This window comes from Pongo pygmaeus, chromosome 13 (genome assembly GCF_028885625.2).
Source record: "Pongo pygmaeus isolate AG05252 chromosome 13, NHGRI_mPonPyg2-v2.0_pri, whole genome shotgun sequence".
NCBI classification, from domain to species: Eukaryota; Metazoa; Chordata; class Mammalia; order Primates; family Hominidae; genus Pongo; species Pongo pygmaeus.
In genome coordinates this window covers 77649340-77664774 of record NC_072386.2, presented here as the reverse complement: position 1 = coordinate 77664774, position 15435 = coordinate 77649340, and the positions used below count along the sequence as shown (strand labels likewise).

General features: G+C 53.4%; 1 protein-coding gene across 1 annotated transcript; it reads right to left on the bottom strand.

Annotated features, from left to right (window-relative positions):
- Window positions 1-2055: 2055 nt before the first annotated feature.
- LOC129044608 (spermatogenesis-associated protein 31E1-like) lies at window positions 2056-8235 on the bottom strand. Its single transcript, XM_054502615.1, is given in 5 exon segments — window positions 2056-4336; window positions 4339-6017; window positions 6279-6339; window positions 6884-6938; window positions 7737-8235. Coding segments are annotated over 5 exon segments (2973 nt in total). The 5' UTR covers window positions 8046-8235; the 3' UTR covers window positions 2056-3467.
- Between the last annotated feature and the right edge of the window lie 7200 nt (window positions 8236-15435).

Below are 15435 nucleotides of genomic sequence, written 5' to 3'. Positions count from 1 at the left end.
AATCTAGACCAGCCGGGTTTATTCCCATGGCAGTGAGGGGGAGCATGGCCTGAGGGGCTAAGGGCGGTGTCAGAAGCACAGCGTCAGAGGAACTCTCACCGTTTCTATCATGAATGATTGCAGTTTGATATCAGCATGGGGGTTGTAATTGGGTGATCTGGGGAAGGGTCTGCCAGCGGGTCGGGGGGTCGCTCTAGGCTGGATGCCGACTGATAGAGGAGACTTTTCTATTGCTCGGTTTCTCAAGGAATCTTATCTAGAAGAGGGCAGAGGGCCGCCAGGAGAAAGCACTGCTGGGAATGAGGTAGGTGCCGCTCATTTTCACCAAGTGCAGTGCTAGGGATTTTAGGGGGTGGCAAAGTGACCTTGATATATTTTCTCTGTGCAGGTCTCTGTTAGAGTCACCTATAAAATCTCCGTGGGGATCTCCGTGTTGGTTTTGAAGGGTCTCTGTGTGAGTCTGTGTCAGGGGTTTCTGTGGGGAGTCCTTCTGGGGGGTCTTCATGGGGGGATCTTGGTCAGATTCTCTGTTGGGGTCTCTGGGGGTCACTGTGGGGAATCTCTGAAATCTCTATGAATGTTGGGTCTCTGTGGGAATCTTTGAGTTGGGGGTATACATGGGGGTCTCTGTGGGGCTCCTCTGCTGCAGGTTCCAGGATCCTGGGTCCCATAGATGTTGGGCCCACACTGGAGCTGCCCAGGTCACCACCCCAGACAGGACTTGGCTCCAGCAGTAGCCTGGGCACCCAAAGTGACACCAGGGCCTTTTCCAAACAGGTCCCCAGCATGGGTCCCACCATGCCTGGGTACAGGCCTGTCCCCTTGTCCTCAGCCTCCACAGCCCCTGTGGGTGCAGAGCTCTCCCTGGGCAGAAGGCCCCTGGGCAGAGCCCTCTGGGGAACCAGCTCCTGCATTTGCTCCTGCCTTCCCTGGGGATGGACAGGAGGGACCCAGCACTAGGACGGAGGAGCCCAGGACTGTGCCCTGCGGGGACTGTCCCTGCCAACTATGTGACCAGATCGTCTGAGCCCCAGTGTGTCCCCTGCTGGCACCTGGGCTTGGATCCATAGATGTGCTGTGTAACCCAGGCCAGACCTTGCCTTCTGGGTCCCTCTCCCCTGGGAGTGGCACTGACCACTTTTGCTTGTAATGGTCACCAGACTGTGAGGACCCTGGTTACAGCTGTGGGCAGCTTGTGGGTCCTGCACTTGCGAACTTATGTTCGTCTTCCCTGATTCTTCTCCCCACCTCTCACCCTGGGCCTAAGGTCCCCTCCTGTGGTTCCTAACCACAGAGTCCCACCAGAGGGGCAGGCAGCAGCCCTGGGTGCCTCCTGAAACAGACACCCCACACTAGTGGGCTGGGGGACTGCTCTGGAGAGTGAGGCAGGGGACACCAGATGCAAACCCAGGGGTGTTATCAAGGCTGAGCCAAGTGCTGGCGGGGCCCAGGTCCATCCCAGAACTCAGCAGGTAGGGAGGGGTCTGGGGAGGGTGTCATCTCTTCCCCACCAGGACATCAGAGAAGGAGCTGTCCCTCCTCTGACCCAGGGCCAGTACAGGACACCCCCACATTCCCAGGCTACCATGGGGCAGGGAGGCTGCTGGGATCCATCACTCCTCCAGCCTGAGGGGAGCCTACCACCCTCTCAGTCCATGAGGCCCCTGCAGACCCAGCTCCTACAGCAGCACAGAAGTTACCTTAGTGAGAATGAAGATGCAGTGAGCCAGAGCCCGGGTGGAGTCTCCATAGGGTTTGCTGTCCTTACACGTCCTGAAGGCTCTGGGTCATGACACAGTTTGGAAACCAGACACGGTTTCTCCCTGGACAGGGAGAAGAGGGGGTCCTCCACGTCCTTGCCAGCCTCCTCCAGGCCCAGCCATTCTGGAAGCCGCACTCAGAAGGAGCGGATGCTGTGCCCTTTCCTGCCCCCTAGCATGGCACAGACAGAAGCCACCCCCTCTGCAGGGAAAGCAGGTATATTGGGAACTTCTCCGTGAACGTCATGAACACATGGCGGCTGTAATCACCCACGCAGGACAGGTTTATTGTGTAGGCATCAGTTTTATTTGAGTAGAACCCCGTCTACCCCAGGAGTCATGCAAGAAGCCTGGTCTGGTTTGGGAGGCAAGACACCTCTGTGTAGACCTCAGTTCCTGCGGCTGTGGTGGGGGCCGCCCGAGGTGCTTGCCATTCGTGGCCTGTGGTGGTGGGGACCAGCTGGGGATACAGGCTCCCTGGGAGGTGGAGCCCAACTGCTGTCTCTGTCTCTGATGCCCCTGTTTTTGACAGGACATTGGTGGCCCTTGGGAGTGGCTTTAGGGCTGCAGGCCAGAGCTCTCATCTCTCTGCTACGTTCTTGGTGGCAGTGACCCCTGTGGCAGCAGGAAGGCACATTCTCCTGGGCGTGGAAGTCACCTTTGTGGCGATTGACCTCTGAGGGACCACGTCCCCCCTGAAGCCCCAGTTTGTTCACCAGGATTTGTCCCACAACTCTGCTGATGGTCCAGGCTTCATCAGCCATGCAGTCCATAAACTGCCTTGGTGGGCCAGACCCCCAGCTCTGGAAAGCATCTGCCCCAGGCTTGCCTTTCTGCAGGACATCTTCCCACCCTGTACCTCCTTTCCTGGAGTGTAGACCTTGTTGATGGTGACTGATCTTTCTCTGGAAGTGGCTTTCTGGTGGTGTCTGTCCCTTCTCCAGCTGAGGCTGGTTTTATTTCCTTTTTTGTTTGTCTCCTATTTCCCTGGCTTGGGCAGGGTGGCTCCTCCCACTGGCTTCAGAGGTCCTGGATCCCTTGGACCTGTGTCCCTGCTCCCCTGTTCTGGGCCTCCTGCGGGCCTCGCCCTTGTCCGCAGAGCCCAGCGTCTTCTGACTCTTCTGTGGGGCCTTTGCTTTTGGTCTCCCAGGCTCCTGCTGCCCTGGACTGTCCCCTCCCTTTCATAGGAGGGCACATGGCCCCTGGGAAGCTGTCGTGTTCTTACCAGACACACTCTGGGAGGTGGACAGAGGGGCCTGAGTGGGCGGCCTGTCTGCGGCGGTGAGCATGTCCATGTGGCGGCCTGGAAGGCATGGGCTTGTGGCGCTGTCCTGGAGGAGGATGCCCGAGGCACGGCCTGGCAGCTGCTCCTCTGGGTCCACCTGCACTATGAGCGCAATCTCACTGACCACCTGCGCTTTCAGGTGCAGCTGCTCTGGATCCTGAGCAACACAGACTGTAGACGCTGAGGGGTTACTGGTGGTCCCCAGAGCCCCTGTGCTCCTCAGATCCTCCTGAACACTTCCCGAACTTGCCCTCACACTGGCTCCCAGGGTGACTTCCCAAGTGGGGGGCTTCTCCTCCCCCACCTTCAATGCCTGCAGGGCGTCTTCAGCCCTTGCCCGCTGGGACCCTATGCTGAGCTCTTGCAGGGCTCTGCTACTACAGGAGTCTCCTGAGGACATGCTCTCACTCTCAAGCCATGCCTCAGTCCCAGCCATTTCTGAACCCATACTCCCCTCTAGTCTGGGTTGGGGTTTCCCGGATTCCAGGACAGTCCTGCTCTGCCAGGTTCTGCCCACAAGGCTGCATGTTGGGGGCTGAGAACACCCCCTGTCCTTGTGTCCAGTCGGAAAGGGTGTCAGCTGACTGGGACCCTCTCGGGGGCCTCTGGACTCCCTCCTGCTCAGGTGGTAGGGCAGCGAGAGGGCCACTCACGGTCGGGACTGACTTGCTTGTTGTTCTGTTGTCTCCTGGACCATTCTGAGGACGTTTTCCCAGGAAAATGGGAACCTTGGGTACAGATTCAACCCGAGATACCCAGGAGGCCCAGGGGGTAAAGGTGGATTGTGGGAAGGGCGGGGCCTGAGCCTCACCTGACCAGACATTTATGGGCTCCAGGGACTGGAGGTCTGTACCCCACCTGTGCCTCACACGGAATCGTAAAAGATGTACTTCCAGTATGTGCTGGGTGCAGGGATGGAGGAAGGAAAGCTTCTGGGAGGTGTTCACGTGGGCTTTCCCACCCCTCCAGGATGCCAGCTTCCCAGGTTTCCTGTGGGTGTCAGACTTGGGAACAGCACATTTGGCCACGAGCCAGGAGTGATGCACAGGCATGGGGATCCAGCCCTCTTTGATCTCCCCTACGTTCCTGGCCAGATGGATTTGCAGCTTGTTTTCCAGATGCTCTTTGTCTGGGTCCCTGGGTGTGGAACTTACTGATTGGTACTTCCAGGACCTCCATAAGTCACCTTCTGCCTCCTCCTTGTCTTCGTCCAGAGCCTTCACTGAGGTCCTTCCTGAGCCTCGATCCTGGCTTGGGTCCGGCCCTAGTTTGGACCCTAAGCACCCCTTCCAGAGAACCTTCCGGAGCTCCTGAACCCGGTCTTCTGCACATCCTTCCTGCCCTTCCCTGCAAATTCAGAAGGCTGGGAGGGCAAGATGGCCTGCTGCGTGTCTTCTGCCTGATGCTGGGGCCTCCCTGGGAATTCTCCATCAGGCTGTAGCAGGTCCCCAGATGCCTGCAATCTGCTGGGAGGGCCACAGGACTGCTCCTGGTGGATGGCACTCCTTCCTTGCCACCAGTGCTCTGGGAGCTCAGGGCTGGTGGCAACCCCGGGAAGGATGGGGGCTGACTTGGGGCTCCAGGAGGCTGGCCTCTCTTGGGGAAGGTGGGTAGTGGGCTGGCTTAGGACAGCCTGAGACTTTTTGAGGAGAGAGGGCAAAGCCCTCTTCCACTTTGGTCGCTTCTTCAAGGGCCATTCAAGATACTCCTTTCCAGTGGGGATGACAGACTGTGTCCTCTCCTGGGATGTAGGGTAAGATGCCCTACAGCCCCTAATCTGGGGTGGAGAAGAGCACCCCAGGCTTGGGACAGGGGGTGAGAGGTGGGCCTGGGTCTGGATCCCAGCCAAAGGCGGGGGCTGGGACTGGGGCCAGGCTGGAGTGAAATGTTGGGGCTGGGCCATGTGGTGGGGCTGGGGCGGTGTCTGGGAAAGCTGTGAGGATGCCTCAACCTCAGGTTCACCTGGAAGAGAAGTGGAGGCTTTATCCAGTGGTACAGAGTGTGCATTCTGTGAGGAAGTGTTCCTAGAAACCCAGACTGTGGCCGCCAGGGACTCGCTATTGAGAGAGGGGAGGTCCCAGAAAAGCTGGCTGCGTTTCTGCTGTAAGTGGTCCCCCACAGCTGTGGCATCAGAGACTTGCTGAGGATGGGGCAGCTGCTGTGGTTGGGTTGACACGTTCCAGAAGAGATTTAGGGTCGTGATGTCCCACTCCTTCCCCAGTGATGTCATGTGCAGGTGGTCGGCCCGTTTCCTTTCTTTCTCCTGCCACATCTTCATCAGTGCTCTCTTGGCGATGAGAGTCTCCAGCAGCTTCTGCACGTCAGGGTGGATGAATGTGCAGCCACCTACCTCCATGTGCCTGAGTGTGGGGTCTCCCCAGAAGGAAGCCTCTGAGGGGTGGTCGGGAAGATGCTGTGGCTGGGATTGGCCATGTGAGTAGCTGGAGAGGCCCCAGGTGGTGGCAGCCTCCCGCCAGCAATAGAGGTCCCGAATGGGATCGCTGGAGCATCCCAGGCCAGAGATCACCCTGGTTGGAGGAGGCAGCACCTGGTTGTGTAGAGGGGACCTCTGGGGGACAGGGCATGTTGTGGAGCCACACTGAAGTCCATCCAGGCTGGAGTCGGGTGGAGGTGGAGAGGCCAGGGGACCATGCGGCTGTGGTGAAGGAGGAAAAACCACATGTGGCTGGGATGCAGGGCATTTTAGGGGAAGCAAGGGCTCTGGTGGCCCAGAGGCACTCAGGGTGGAGTGTGGTCCAAAAGGCTCTGAGAAGGTCATCGGGCCTGGTGACAGGGTGGAGGCCAGAGGAGCTGGGGGAGCTGGTGGGGACAAGCTGGCAGGAGACGGATCTTGCATGCATTTCCCATGTGGCTGGTGGGCCTTAGCAGGCACTGGTTTACACACGTCACCCAGGGGGTCTCCACCTAAGGGCAAGTGGGAGCTGCCTTCACCAGCGAGCTTCCTCAGGTGGCTGCAGGAGACAAGAGGCACAAGCTGCAGCCAGGGGTATGTGGGGCCGGGAAGCTGGGAGGGGTGGACACCTGGGGACCCCAGCTCCTCCACCTCCCCGACTGCTGACTTCACAAAGCTCTGCCTAAGCCTGCCCCAGGGCTTCAGTCCCCTCCTGTCCCCTTCCCGGGACCTCCCCCTCCCAGATCACCACCAGGCCTTAGGGTTGCATCAGAGGCCCTGGTAGGAAGGAGGACAGGGACAGAAGGGGGAAGCTCCTCACCTTTCCAGAAGGTAGTTCAGGTCCCGAGTCTCCTCCAGCTCCCTCAGGAGGATTCTGCAAGCTGGAAATCAGGAGACAGGGTTATGGTGGAGAGGGCAGTGCCTGGGAACCTCACAGAGGCTGAGTGGATGTCTCTTTAGGGGACACCATGGGGGACTAGACCCTGAAGCCCTCGCATCTGTGTCCAAGGCCACATGGCCCCGATGGTGACAGGAAGGTTTCCACTGTGCAGCACTTTGTCATTTGCAAAAAGTGCTTCCATGTCCACCCCCTCATGGGTGTCACAACCATCTTGTTGGGAGAGCAAATGGGTGGTCTCAAAGAGGAGTCAGCCATTGCTGAGGTGAACAGCTGTCCACATGGACCTGGAGCCTCCCTGACCTCCCCCTGTATTCAGGCAGGCCTTGGTCCCTTCCCCACACCACCCCCTTATGGGCAATACCGGTCCCAGGCCCATGGCTTCATTCCCGCAGGGAATCTGAGGAGGCTGCAGGTTCTGATTTCTCTCCCAGGAGCTTCCCTCTCAGCCCTCTGCAAATGACTTCCTCGGGGACAGGCAATGCTTAGTCACCTCTGGAGAGTCCCGGGGGGCAGCAGAGCCTCACCTTTCAGAGCTGAGATCTTCCTGCTCCTGGACCTCCCGCTTCTCTCCGTTTGAGGCTGAGAGGCAAGAAAGGATGACGGGCTGGGACCAGTTCTCAGTCTCCTCTCCCCAGACCAGCTGCACACATGCAGTGCTCATGAGGGACCCGGCTCTCAGCCTCTAGCTCAGGGAGCTCTATGTGTGCTTTTTACTCATGTTTACCGTGAATGAAATGTTTTCTGTTTTCCTTCTTAGGGAAATGCAAGGAGGGGTTGTCTGTGTGACTCCAACCTGGCTGTCCCCAGTCCCTGCTCCTCCGCTCAAGGAACACCCAGGCTAAGGCCCACAGGCGCCTCTGAGCTGCCAGTAGGATTCCGCTTTGGATGAGAATGGAGAGGAGGCTAGGGTACCATGGGGCTGTGGTGAAGGAGGAAAAAGCACACGTGGCCGGGATGCAGCCACAGGTGAATCCAGGCTCTAGTGGGAGGCTCTCAGGAGCTCAGCACAGCTCTCAGATCACACCCAGATCACACAGAGGAGGCTGGGCCCCCAGGCACCTGCCCAAGGAAGGGGGTGATGAGCCAGGGCTGGGGCCTCTCCTCCCACAGAGACCTCACCCCTCTCCTGACCCGGTCCTCGCCACTGAGTCCGATGTTGGTTTTTGCCCTGATGCCTCCTGTGCACCCCACAGATGATCTGGGAGCTCGGGATGGAATCCTCTGCCCACTCTCACCCCTGCCTGCCCTGCCCTTCCCTAGAGGGATGACGAGATTTCCCATCGCAGAAGGGTCTCGCATTGCTTAGGAAAAGTGGAAATGAGGGGAGTAAAAGAAGAGAGAATCTTTCTCTGTGGGGCTGGGCTGAGGACTCCTTACCTCCCTGCTGCTCCTGTTCCTCCCGGGTGGGGGTGAGGGTGGGTCACTGTGGATGTACAGGAGCAATAGGAAGAGGAGCACCAGGCCACACACACTGGTGAGGATGAAATCCATCATCCAGGGAGTGGAGCTGGGGCTCAGCCATGTGGCACTAGCGCTCTTCAGAGGAAAGAGCATTTTCTCCATCTGAAGTGCAATGTCGTCTCCTGTGCACCCCACAGATGGTCTGGGAGCTGGGGATGGAATCCTCTGTCCACTCTCACCCCTGCCTGCCCTTCCCTTCCCTAGAGGGATGACGAGATTTCCCATCGCCTTCAAGCAACTGAGCTCTGGGCATCCCCTTTGGGACTAGGGACTGGGGCCCAGGCTTGCATCACACAGCTGGGGCCTCCTCTTCACAAAGGGCTCCTGGGGGCGGGGGAGGGGCAGTGGGAGCAGGAGGCTGAAGCACAGCCCCGCCCTCAGCTCCCAGCCCCCAGTCCCTCCACCCTCCTGGGTCCCCCGGATCGCTCCTTCCCACTCCAGCTGCTCACCCTGTCAGAGACAGTCCTCGGTCCATTTTCTATTCTCTTCCCCTGGAACACAGGTGTCACCTGGCTCTCCTTGTACCTTGGAGATCTAGGCCTGAGCCCACCCATTTCATAGCCTTTGAAACTCTGAAATTCTCCTAGGAATTTAGGTGGTTTCTTAAGGATTATTTCAGAATCTCCTCTGTTTTCGTAATTTTCCCACACCCTACATTTTCTACTTTCATCAACCCAGAATAGAACTATTAAATTTACAAAACTAAAAAGTGAATAAAAATACAAATAATTAAACCTCCAAATGACATTTTTATATTAGGAACATAATTTTGAGTTACCGAATTATGGAGCTTGCTGTAAAAAAACCTCAAACACTTTGACAAATTATTTTCAAAACAATAATTAAGCCTTTACTTATTTTCTTTAGATCTTTCATATGTTGTCCTGATCCATTTTTTCTTTCTCTGCCCCAAATACAGTCCTCACTCTCCTAAGTTTTGGAACATGTGTGCTCCACCATGAGCCAAGAGTGGTTTGGGGTAATCTGAGGTCCAGCTCCTTTGGGTGGAGAGCGGGACTGGGCATTCCGTGCCAGGCTCAAGTCCAGTGTTCAGCAGCCTCTTCTGATATCACTCGTGTCCTCTGTACATATTCTTTTTTTTTTTTTCAAACAGAGGCTCACTCTGTTGTCGAGGCTGGAGTGCAGTGGCATGATCTCGGCTCACTGCAACCTCTGCCTCCTGGGTTCAAGCGATTCTCCTGCCTCAGCCTCCCAAGTAGCTGGGACTACAGAAGTGTGCCACCATGCCCAGCTGATTTTTGTATCTTTAGTAGAGACCAGGTTTCACCATATTGGCCAGGCTGGTCCTGAACTCCTGACCTTGTGATCTGCCCGCCTTAGCCTCCCATTTGTATTCTCTGCTCCACAATGTGTCCTGTTTTTCACCTCCTGCCTGCTCTAGACCACTGGGGCCTCATGTCTGGCCTGTAGCTGATAGGGAGTGTACTTTGAGCCCTGGAGAAAATGTTCTCATTATACTATCAGACATCTTTTGGGCAGCAGAAACTCAGGATTAGAGATTGCACTTTTTAATCACTATGTGATACATTTATTTAATGCTTGAAAAGTGGCCTTGAAAATCATGTATATCTTTGTCATGCGTTCTATATAGCCTCAATGGGAGTGAGACCATCTGAGTCTATTTGGGTCTGTTCTCATGAACATGCACCTTCAAGAGCATATCTGCTTCATCTACTGCTGCTTTTATCTGTCTACAGTCTCTTCCTCCTTTATGAGATTGTCACTGGGGAGCCATGACAGTCCCTAATGTGGTCAACTGGGTTAATTGGCAAGAGTGGAGACCCCAGTGACGACTGCTAGGATCACTGGGAACTATGGGGGTCCTAAGTTCTACTTCATTTGCAGGGAACTTAAGCCTGAGAAGTGGGTCTCATCTTGACCTACACAACTGGGCTTAGGCATGCAAGGAATTGCCTCCCAACAAGCCACTGCCAGGTCAGTAGGTGCGCTCTGTGTGAGGAACAGGAACTGGAGAGCAGAGACAACTGGTCACATTGGCTCCACATTTAGGGAAAAGATTTGTTTTAGGTTCCATTCCTCCTCAAACCTGATGTTCGCCTTTCTGGATAAATGAGAGGACCATGTGGGTGTGGGGGTTCCCAGTCTCTGGTGGGCTGTGTGCATGTCTCCATCCATGTACCTCTGTTCCCTCCACAGACTTCACTGCAGGCTCAACTCTCAACTGCTGTTCATCCAACCATCCACCCACCTGCCTGCTGCAACGAGGGTGAGGCTTCCCAGTGCCAGCCCCTTGCTCCTGCTGCTGCAGGGGAAAAGAGCCTTAAGGCCCTTCCTTGACAAACCCCCCCACCCTGCCCCGCCAACCACACACACACTTCCAGACACTGTGGTGCCCACAACAGACCCCTGGGGGCTTTTGAGGGACACCACACCTACTTCGGAAGAACTGGGCCTCTCATCTCACCTGGGCGAACCTGGGTGCCTTCTTTTGCCTTCCTGCCTTTGTCAGTCCGTATTTTACTACAGCCAATTGCTGTTCCTCATGGTGCCTGTAGGACCCTCCTTCCTGCATACCACAAGCCCCTGGTCCTCAGGCATCTCCAGGGTCCTGGGAGTCTTCCTGGGCTCTGGTGTGGACTGGAGTCGCAGTTTTGGTCTCACTCCACGTTTCCACTGCAGGGAAGCAGAGGAAAGGGGAAGAATTCCTAAGAAAATGAGAGTGAATTTCTCTTTGGAAGAACAGCTTTTCCCCCCATAGTCTCTGATCATCCGTAAGTATTTAAAACAAACAAATACACCCACACAGGCATTTCCCATCGTGAAGCTTAACTTCCTGCAAATATCTGTCATGTTGCATACACATGAAATTCATGCACCTCAGCTGCACAGCCTTATCATAGTCAATGTCTGTCTATCTCAGTAGAGACCTCGAGGTACATTTCATAGTGTGTTTTGATTGTCAGCCTTTGTGGACCCTTGTGCACTCATGCTTCCCTAATTTCTGCATGAGGAAAACGGATGGGGGAATACGGGCTGGCAGGGGACTGCTGCGAGTGTGCATCTGGTGGACAAGAAAGAATGATCATCCTGCTGACAATCTTCCTTTGGACTTCATAGTTAATCTAGAAATCTACTTGAAGAACAGTGGAAACAGTACAGATTATTGATTCTATAAACGCTTTGGTACACATAAATGCTTAGGCATCCAAATTTTATGGTTATTATGCAATTATACATACACACGGATTATACAAAGACAATTTTTTATAATATAAAAAAGATAATCTTGGTTATACCAACAGAGTTATTGGATAAATTGTTCTTATTGACTGGGCGCAGTGGCTCATGCCTGTAATTCTAGCACTCTCGGAGGCTGAGGCGGGTGGATCACCTGAGGTCAGGAGTTCGAGACCAGCCTGGCCAACATGGTGAAACCCTGTCTCTACTAAAAATACAAAAATTAGCCAGGCGTGGTGGTAGGCGCCTATAATCCCAGCTACTCTGGAGGCTGAGGCAGGAGAATTGCTTAAGCCTGGGAGGCAGAGGTTGCAGTGAGCCGAGATTGTGCCACCTCACTCCAGTCTGGGGGACAGAGTAAATTTATTTCCAATTTGTACATATTTTCTATCACAGAAGAATTTCCTGCATGGTTAACTCAGTAATCACCAAAATCAAACAAATACATCCTTAATTAGTTGAACAAAGATCTTTTATTGGAGCTATAACTCAAACTCAAGGCTACTGTATTGCCAAATAGCAAGTGGCTTAGGTGGAACTAAGAAACAGGAGCATAGCAAGGAAACTGGTGGTTACAGTGGGAAGTTATTTATTCACTTTATATTTACTTATGCAGCACTTATGAAGGATCAAGTACAGTGCTAAGTACCTTTAAAATGCAAATCTTCAAATACTTATAAAAACTGAAGTGTGGCATAAATGTATAACTGTAGGGTCTGAAGCACAAACGGGCATCACTAGCATGTATGGAAAATAGAATTGCTGTTAGGCATGAGTCAAACTGTAGCTCTGCATTTTGATGAATCATTCTTACTGGCAAGTTCCTACTGCATTACTTTTCACCAAAACACATTGTGCACTTACCATTTCTGAAGAGGCCATGCATGTCAACTCTTCGCAGTTTCGATCAAATTTTTCCTTCTGCCTCTTCCCCATAGTTCTACAGAGCCTCTCAGCTATGTGTCTTAGTCCATACAGACTGCTATAACAAAGCACCATAAATGGTGTTATAGGACCAATGGGTGCATATGCCCGCTGTACAGTAACAGACCAATTACACCGAGACAGCAAGATTTGTAGCAGAGAAAGAGTTTAATGATCACAGGGATAGAGCAAGGGATGAGTAGAGACCCTCAAACCCATCTTCTGGAGGAGTTCTGAGCTGGTGTTTTTAAGGAGATTGTGGAGAGTGAGGGATAGAAGATTGAGGTTGTTGATTGGTCAGGATAAGGAGGATGAAACCATCAGGGTGTACAAGCTGTGTTCTTTGGTGAGTCAGCTCCTGTGGGGTCCTTCAGACCAGCTGGCATCAGTAGTTCCATTCGTATGCAGGACCCAACAGAGTCCCTCACCTGGAAAACATAACATTTTATAATATTCAAGTTGCTGCCTATAGAGTAGTGATGGGGACTGTAATCTTTTGACGAGGTCTCTGTGACTCGGAGGCAATTGGCATTTAACAACTATGAGGAAAGGGGTCAGAGCAGCTGCCCTCATGGTTTATGCTGAACGTGCTGCAAGCTTAGCTTATTTTCATTTCTCCCTCTCCCCTCCTCTCTAATTAATTTTATAAAGTTTATGGGGATGGATTCAACAAGGTGACTTATAAACAACAGAAATGTATTTCTCACATGTGGAGACCGAGAGGTCCAGGATAGAGACACCAGCAAATTTGGTGTCTGGTGGGGGCCTGCTTTCTGGTTCATACATGACTGACTTTTCACTGTGTCCTCGTGTTGAAGAAGAAACAACTGAGCTCCCTTGGGCTTCTTTCAGAAGGGCACTAATCCCGTTCGTGTGGACTCCACCCTCATGCCCTAATCACTTCCCAAAGGCTGCATCTTCTAATACAATCACCTTGGGGGTTAGGATTTCAATACAACAATTTAGGAGGAACACATACATTCAGCACCTTGATTCAAAGTTTAGTTCCCTAAAAGCGTCCTTGTGGAGAATTTCAGAGAACCCTAGAGTAAATTTCCACAAGTGCATCATTCCATTCCCCCTTGTAACTTCTGTTAAATCACTTAGTGGCATGGGCTTGGTGGCAGGGTCATCTACTGTTATGTCTAACTCTTTTATGATATGGCAGATCTCTGGAGAGCAGGAGCTATTTTGGATAAAACGTCTGTTCAGGTTCAAGCAGCATAGAGGAACCTTGAGTTTCTGTGAACCTAGGCATTTTTTTTTCCAGGCAAGGCCCTATTAGGGTTGGAGACCTTTGAGAGAGACCCCCAACAGAGACCCCCGCAGCAATCCCTCCAAAGACCTACACAGAGACCCCAAAGAGATCCCCAGAGACCCACACAGAGAGCCCCAGAGACCCACAGAGACCTCCACAGAGATCCCCATGGATACGCACACAAAAACCTCCACAGAGACCCCACAGAAATTCACACAGAGACCTTCAGGAGAGACCCACACAGAGAGGCCCAGAAACTCACACACGGATCCACTAGTGACCCACACACAGATCTCCACAGAGATCCACATAGAGACCCCCCAGAGACCCATACAGAGATTTCCCCACAGAAATCCACACAGACTCCCAGAGACCTGTAGAGACTTTTGAGAGAGGTGCTACAGACACTCACACAGAGACTTGAGAGAGACCCCTAGGGGCTTACGCAGAGACCCCCACAGAGATCTCCCAGAGACCCATGCAGCCACCTCCACAGAGAACCCCACAGAGACCCTGAGAGACCTACACAGAGACCTGTGAGAGAGGCCTCCACAGAAACTCACATTGAGAGACCTCTGACTGAGACTCAAACCAAGAGGAACTCAGAGACTTAGCACTGAGAGCTCCCCAAGGACTTCCTTCCAGGAGACCTGGAGATGAGCACAAGGTCTTTCATGCAGAGACCTCCCACGGAGAGTGCGTCTCTCTGCACCACCCAGGCATCTCCCAGAGCTCTCTTAGGAAGACATCACGCAGCCTCCTGGACCTTCCAGAAACCTCACAGACTCCCTCAGAGACCTCACAGGGAGTCCTCACACGAGAGACACACAGAGACCTCCCTCACAGAACTTGCACAGAGACCTCCCCAGACACCTTGCACAGAGACACCAGGCAGCCTGGACCTCCCACAGGGACCACACATGGTCACCAGGTGCTCACACAGTGACCTCCCACACCACCTCCTGAGCACAGACCCATAGACCTCCTCACAGAAGCCTGGCCCAGAGTTCTACAGACTTCCAGAGAGTTCCCCACAGAACTCACCTCAGAACACACAGAGGCCTCACATGGGATCTCTCCCAGAGACCTGTCACTGAAGCCTCCCCGATTAACACCTGGGGCCTGGATCTCTTCTAACCAGCCACACCCACCAACCTTGGCTTCTGATCCCTACAAGTCCAGCAGTAGGAGGGTGGGGGGGATGGAGTAGAAGGGCAAGAAAAACACCTGTGTTGGGTACTGGGCTGCCAGGAGCCCCTGATGGTACGGGCTCAGCCAGGACTTCATAAGAGCATTCTGTGCCACTGCCAGGGGACTTGCACCTGACCTTTCTTGTCAGGGAAAGCACTTCCTCTGGCTGGTCCCCATAGTTACCCTATCAACCCCCTCATCATCAGGCAGTACCCTATCTGTAGCCATCCTCCTCGCCTGAGATCCTGGCTTTAAAGCTGGGCCCGCTTTTGCTCTAACCTGGTGGTGGGGGAGCAGTTACTCCTAATGCAGTCTCTTCTCTGCTGCTGCTGGCATTTCATCCTGCCCTATCTTCTGGGATGGCTGGAGGATGTTTCCCCAAAAGCCAGGGGAACAAGGGCAGGTTCTCAAAGTTGGCCCCTGGATGCCCCTTGTGGAGACAGGCACAGAGATATACAGAACACCAAGAACACTAAAAACCCAGGCTCCCCTCCCTCATCATTCCCCAAGTTGCTGTGAATGCTCCATGCACTCGCCTCCAGTCCAGGTCCTGCCTGGGTGGTCCAAGGCCTCCTGTTGTGTTAAGCCTTCCAGCTGCTATAAAGCAATCTAAATTCATAAAAGTTTTCTTTCCATTTTCAATTAACTTTGTTGCCTACTTATACCAATTTATTTAAAAGAGCATTTGTGGTCTCAGGAAAACAGAATTCAGCTATAAGTTTTTCAAATTTTATATAAATTTGGAAATGTAAAGACTTAGGCTAGCTATTGTTGCTTTTTATGTAATATTGGTACTTACTTATATAGATATTTGCCAATTTCTCTCCCTTTCCTCTTCACAAAAATTAGAAGATATGTTTAGAATTAGCTGTGAACATAGTTCAATGTGCTGTGGTAAAGAGTCCCTGCATGCCCCTCTCTGCCTGGGCTGCCCCTGCCTCCTCTCTAGGACCATCTATACCTCCCTATTCGCCAGACAGCTAAAGCCCTCTGGGCCAACTCCAGCACTGCAGACAGCGTCCA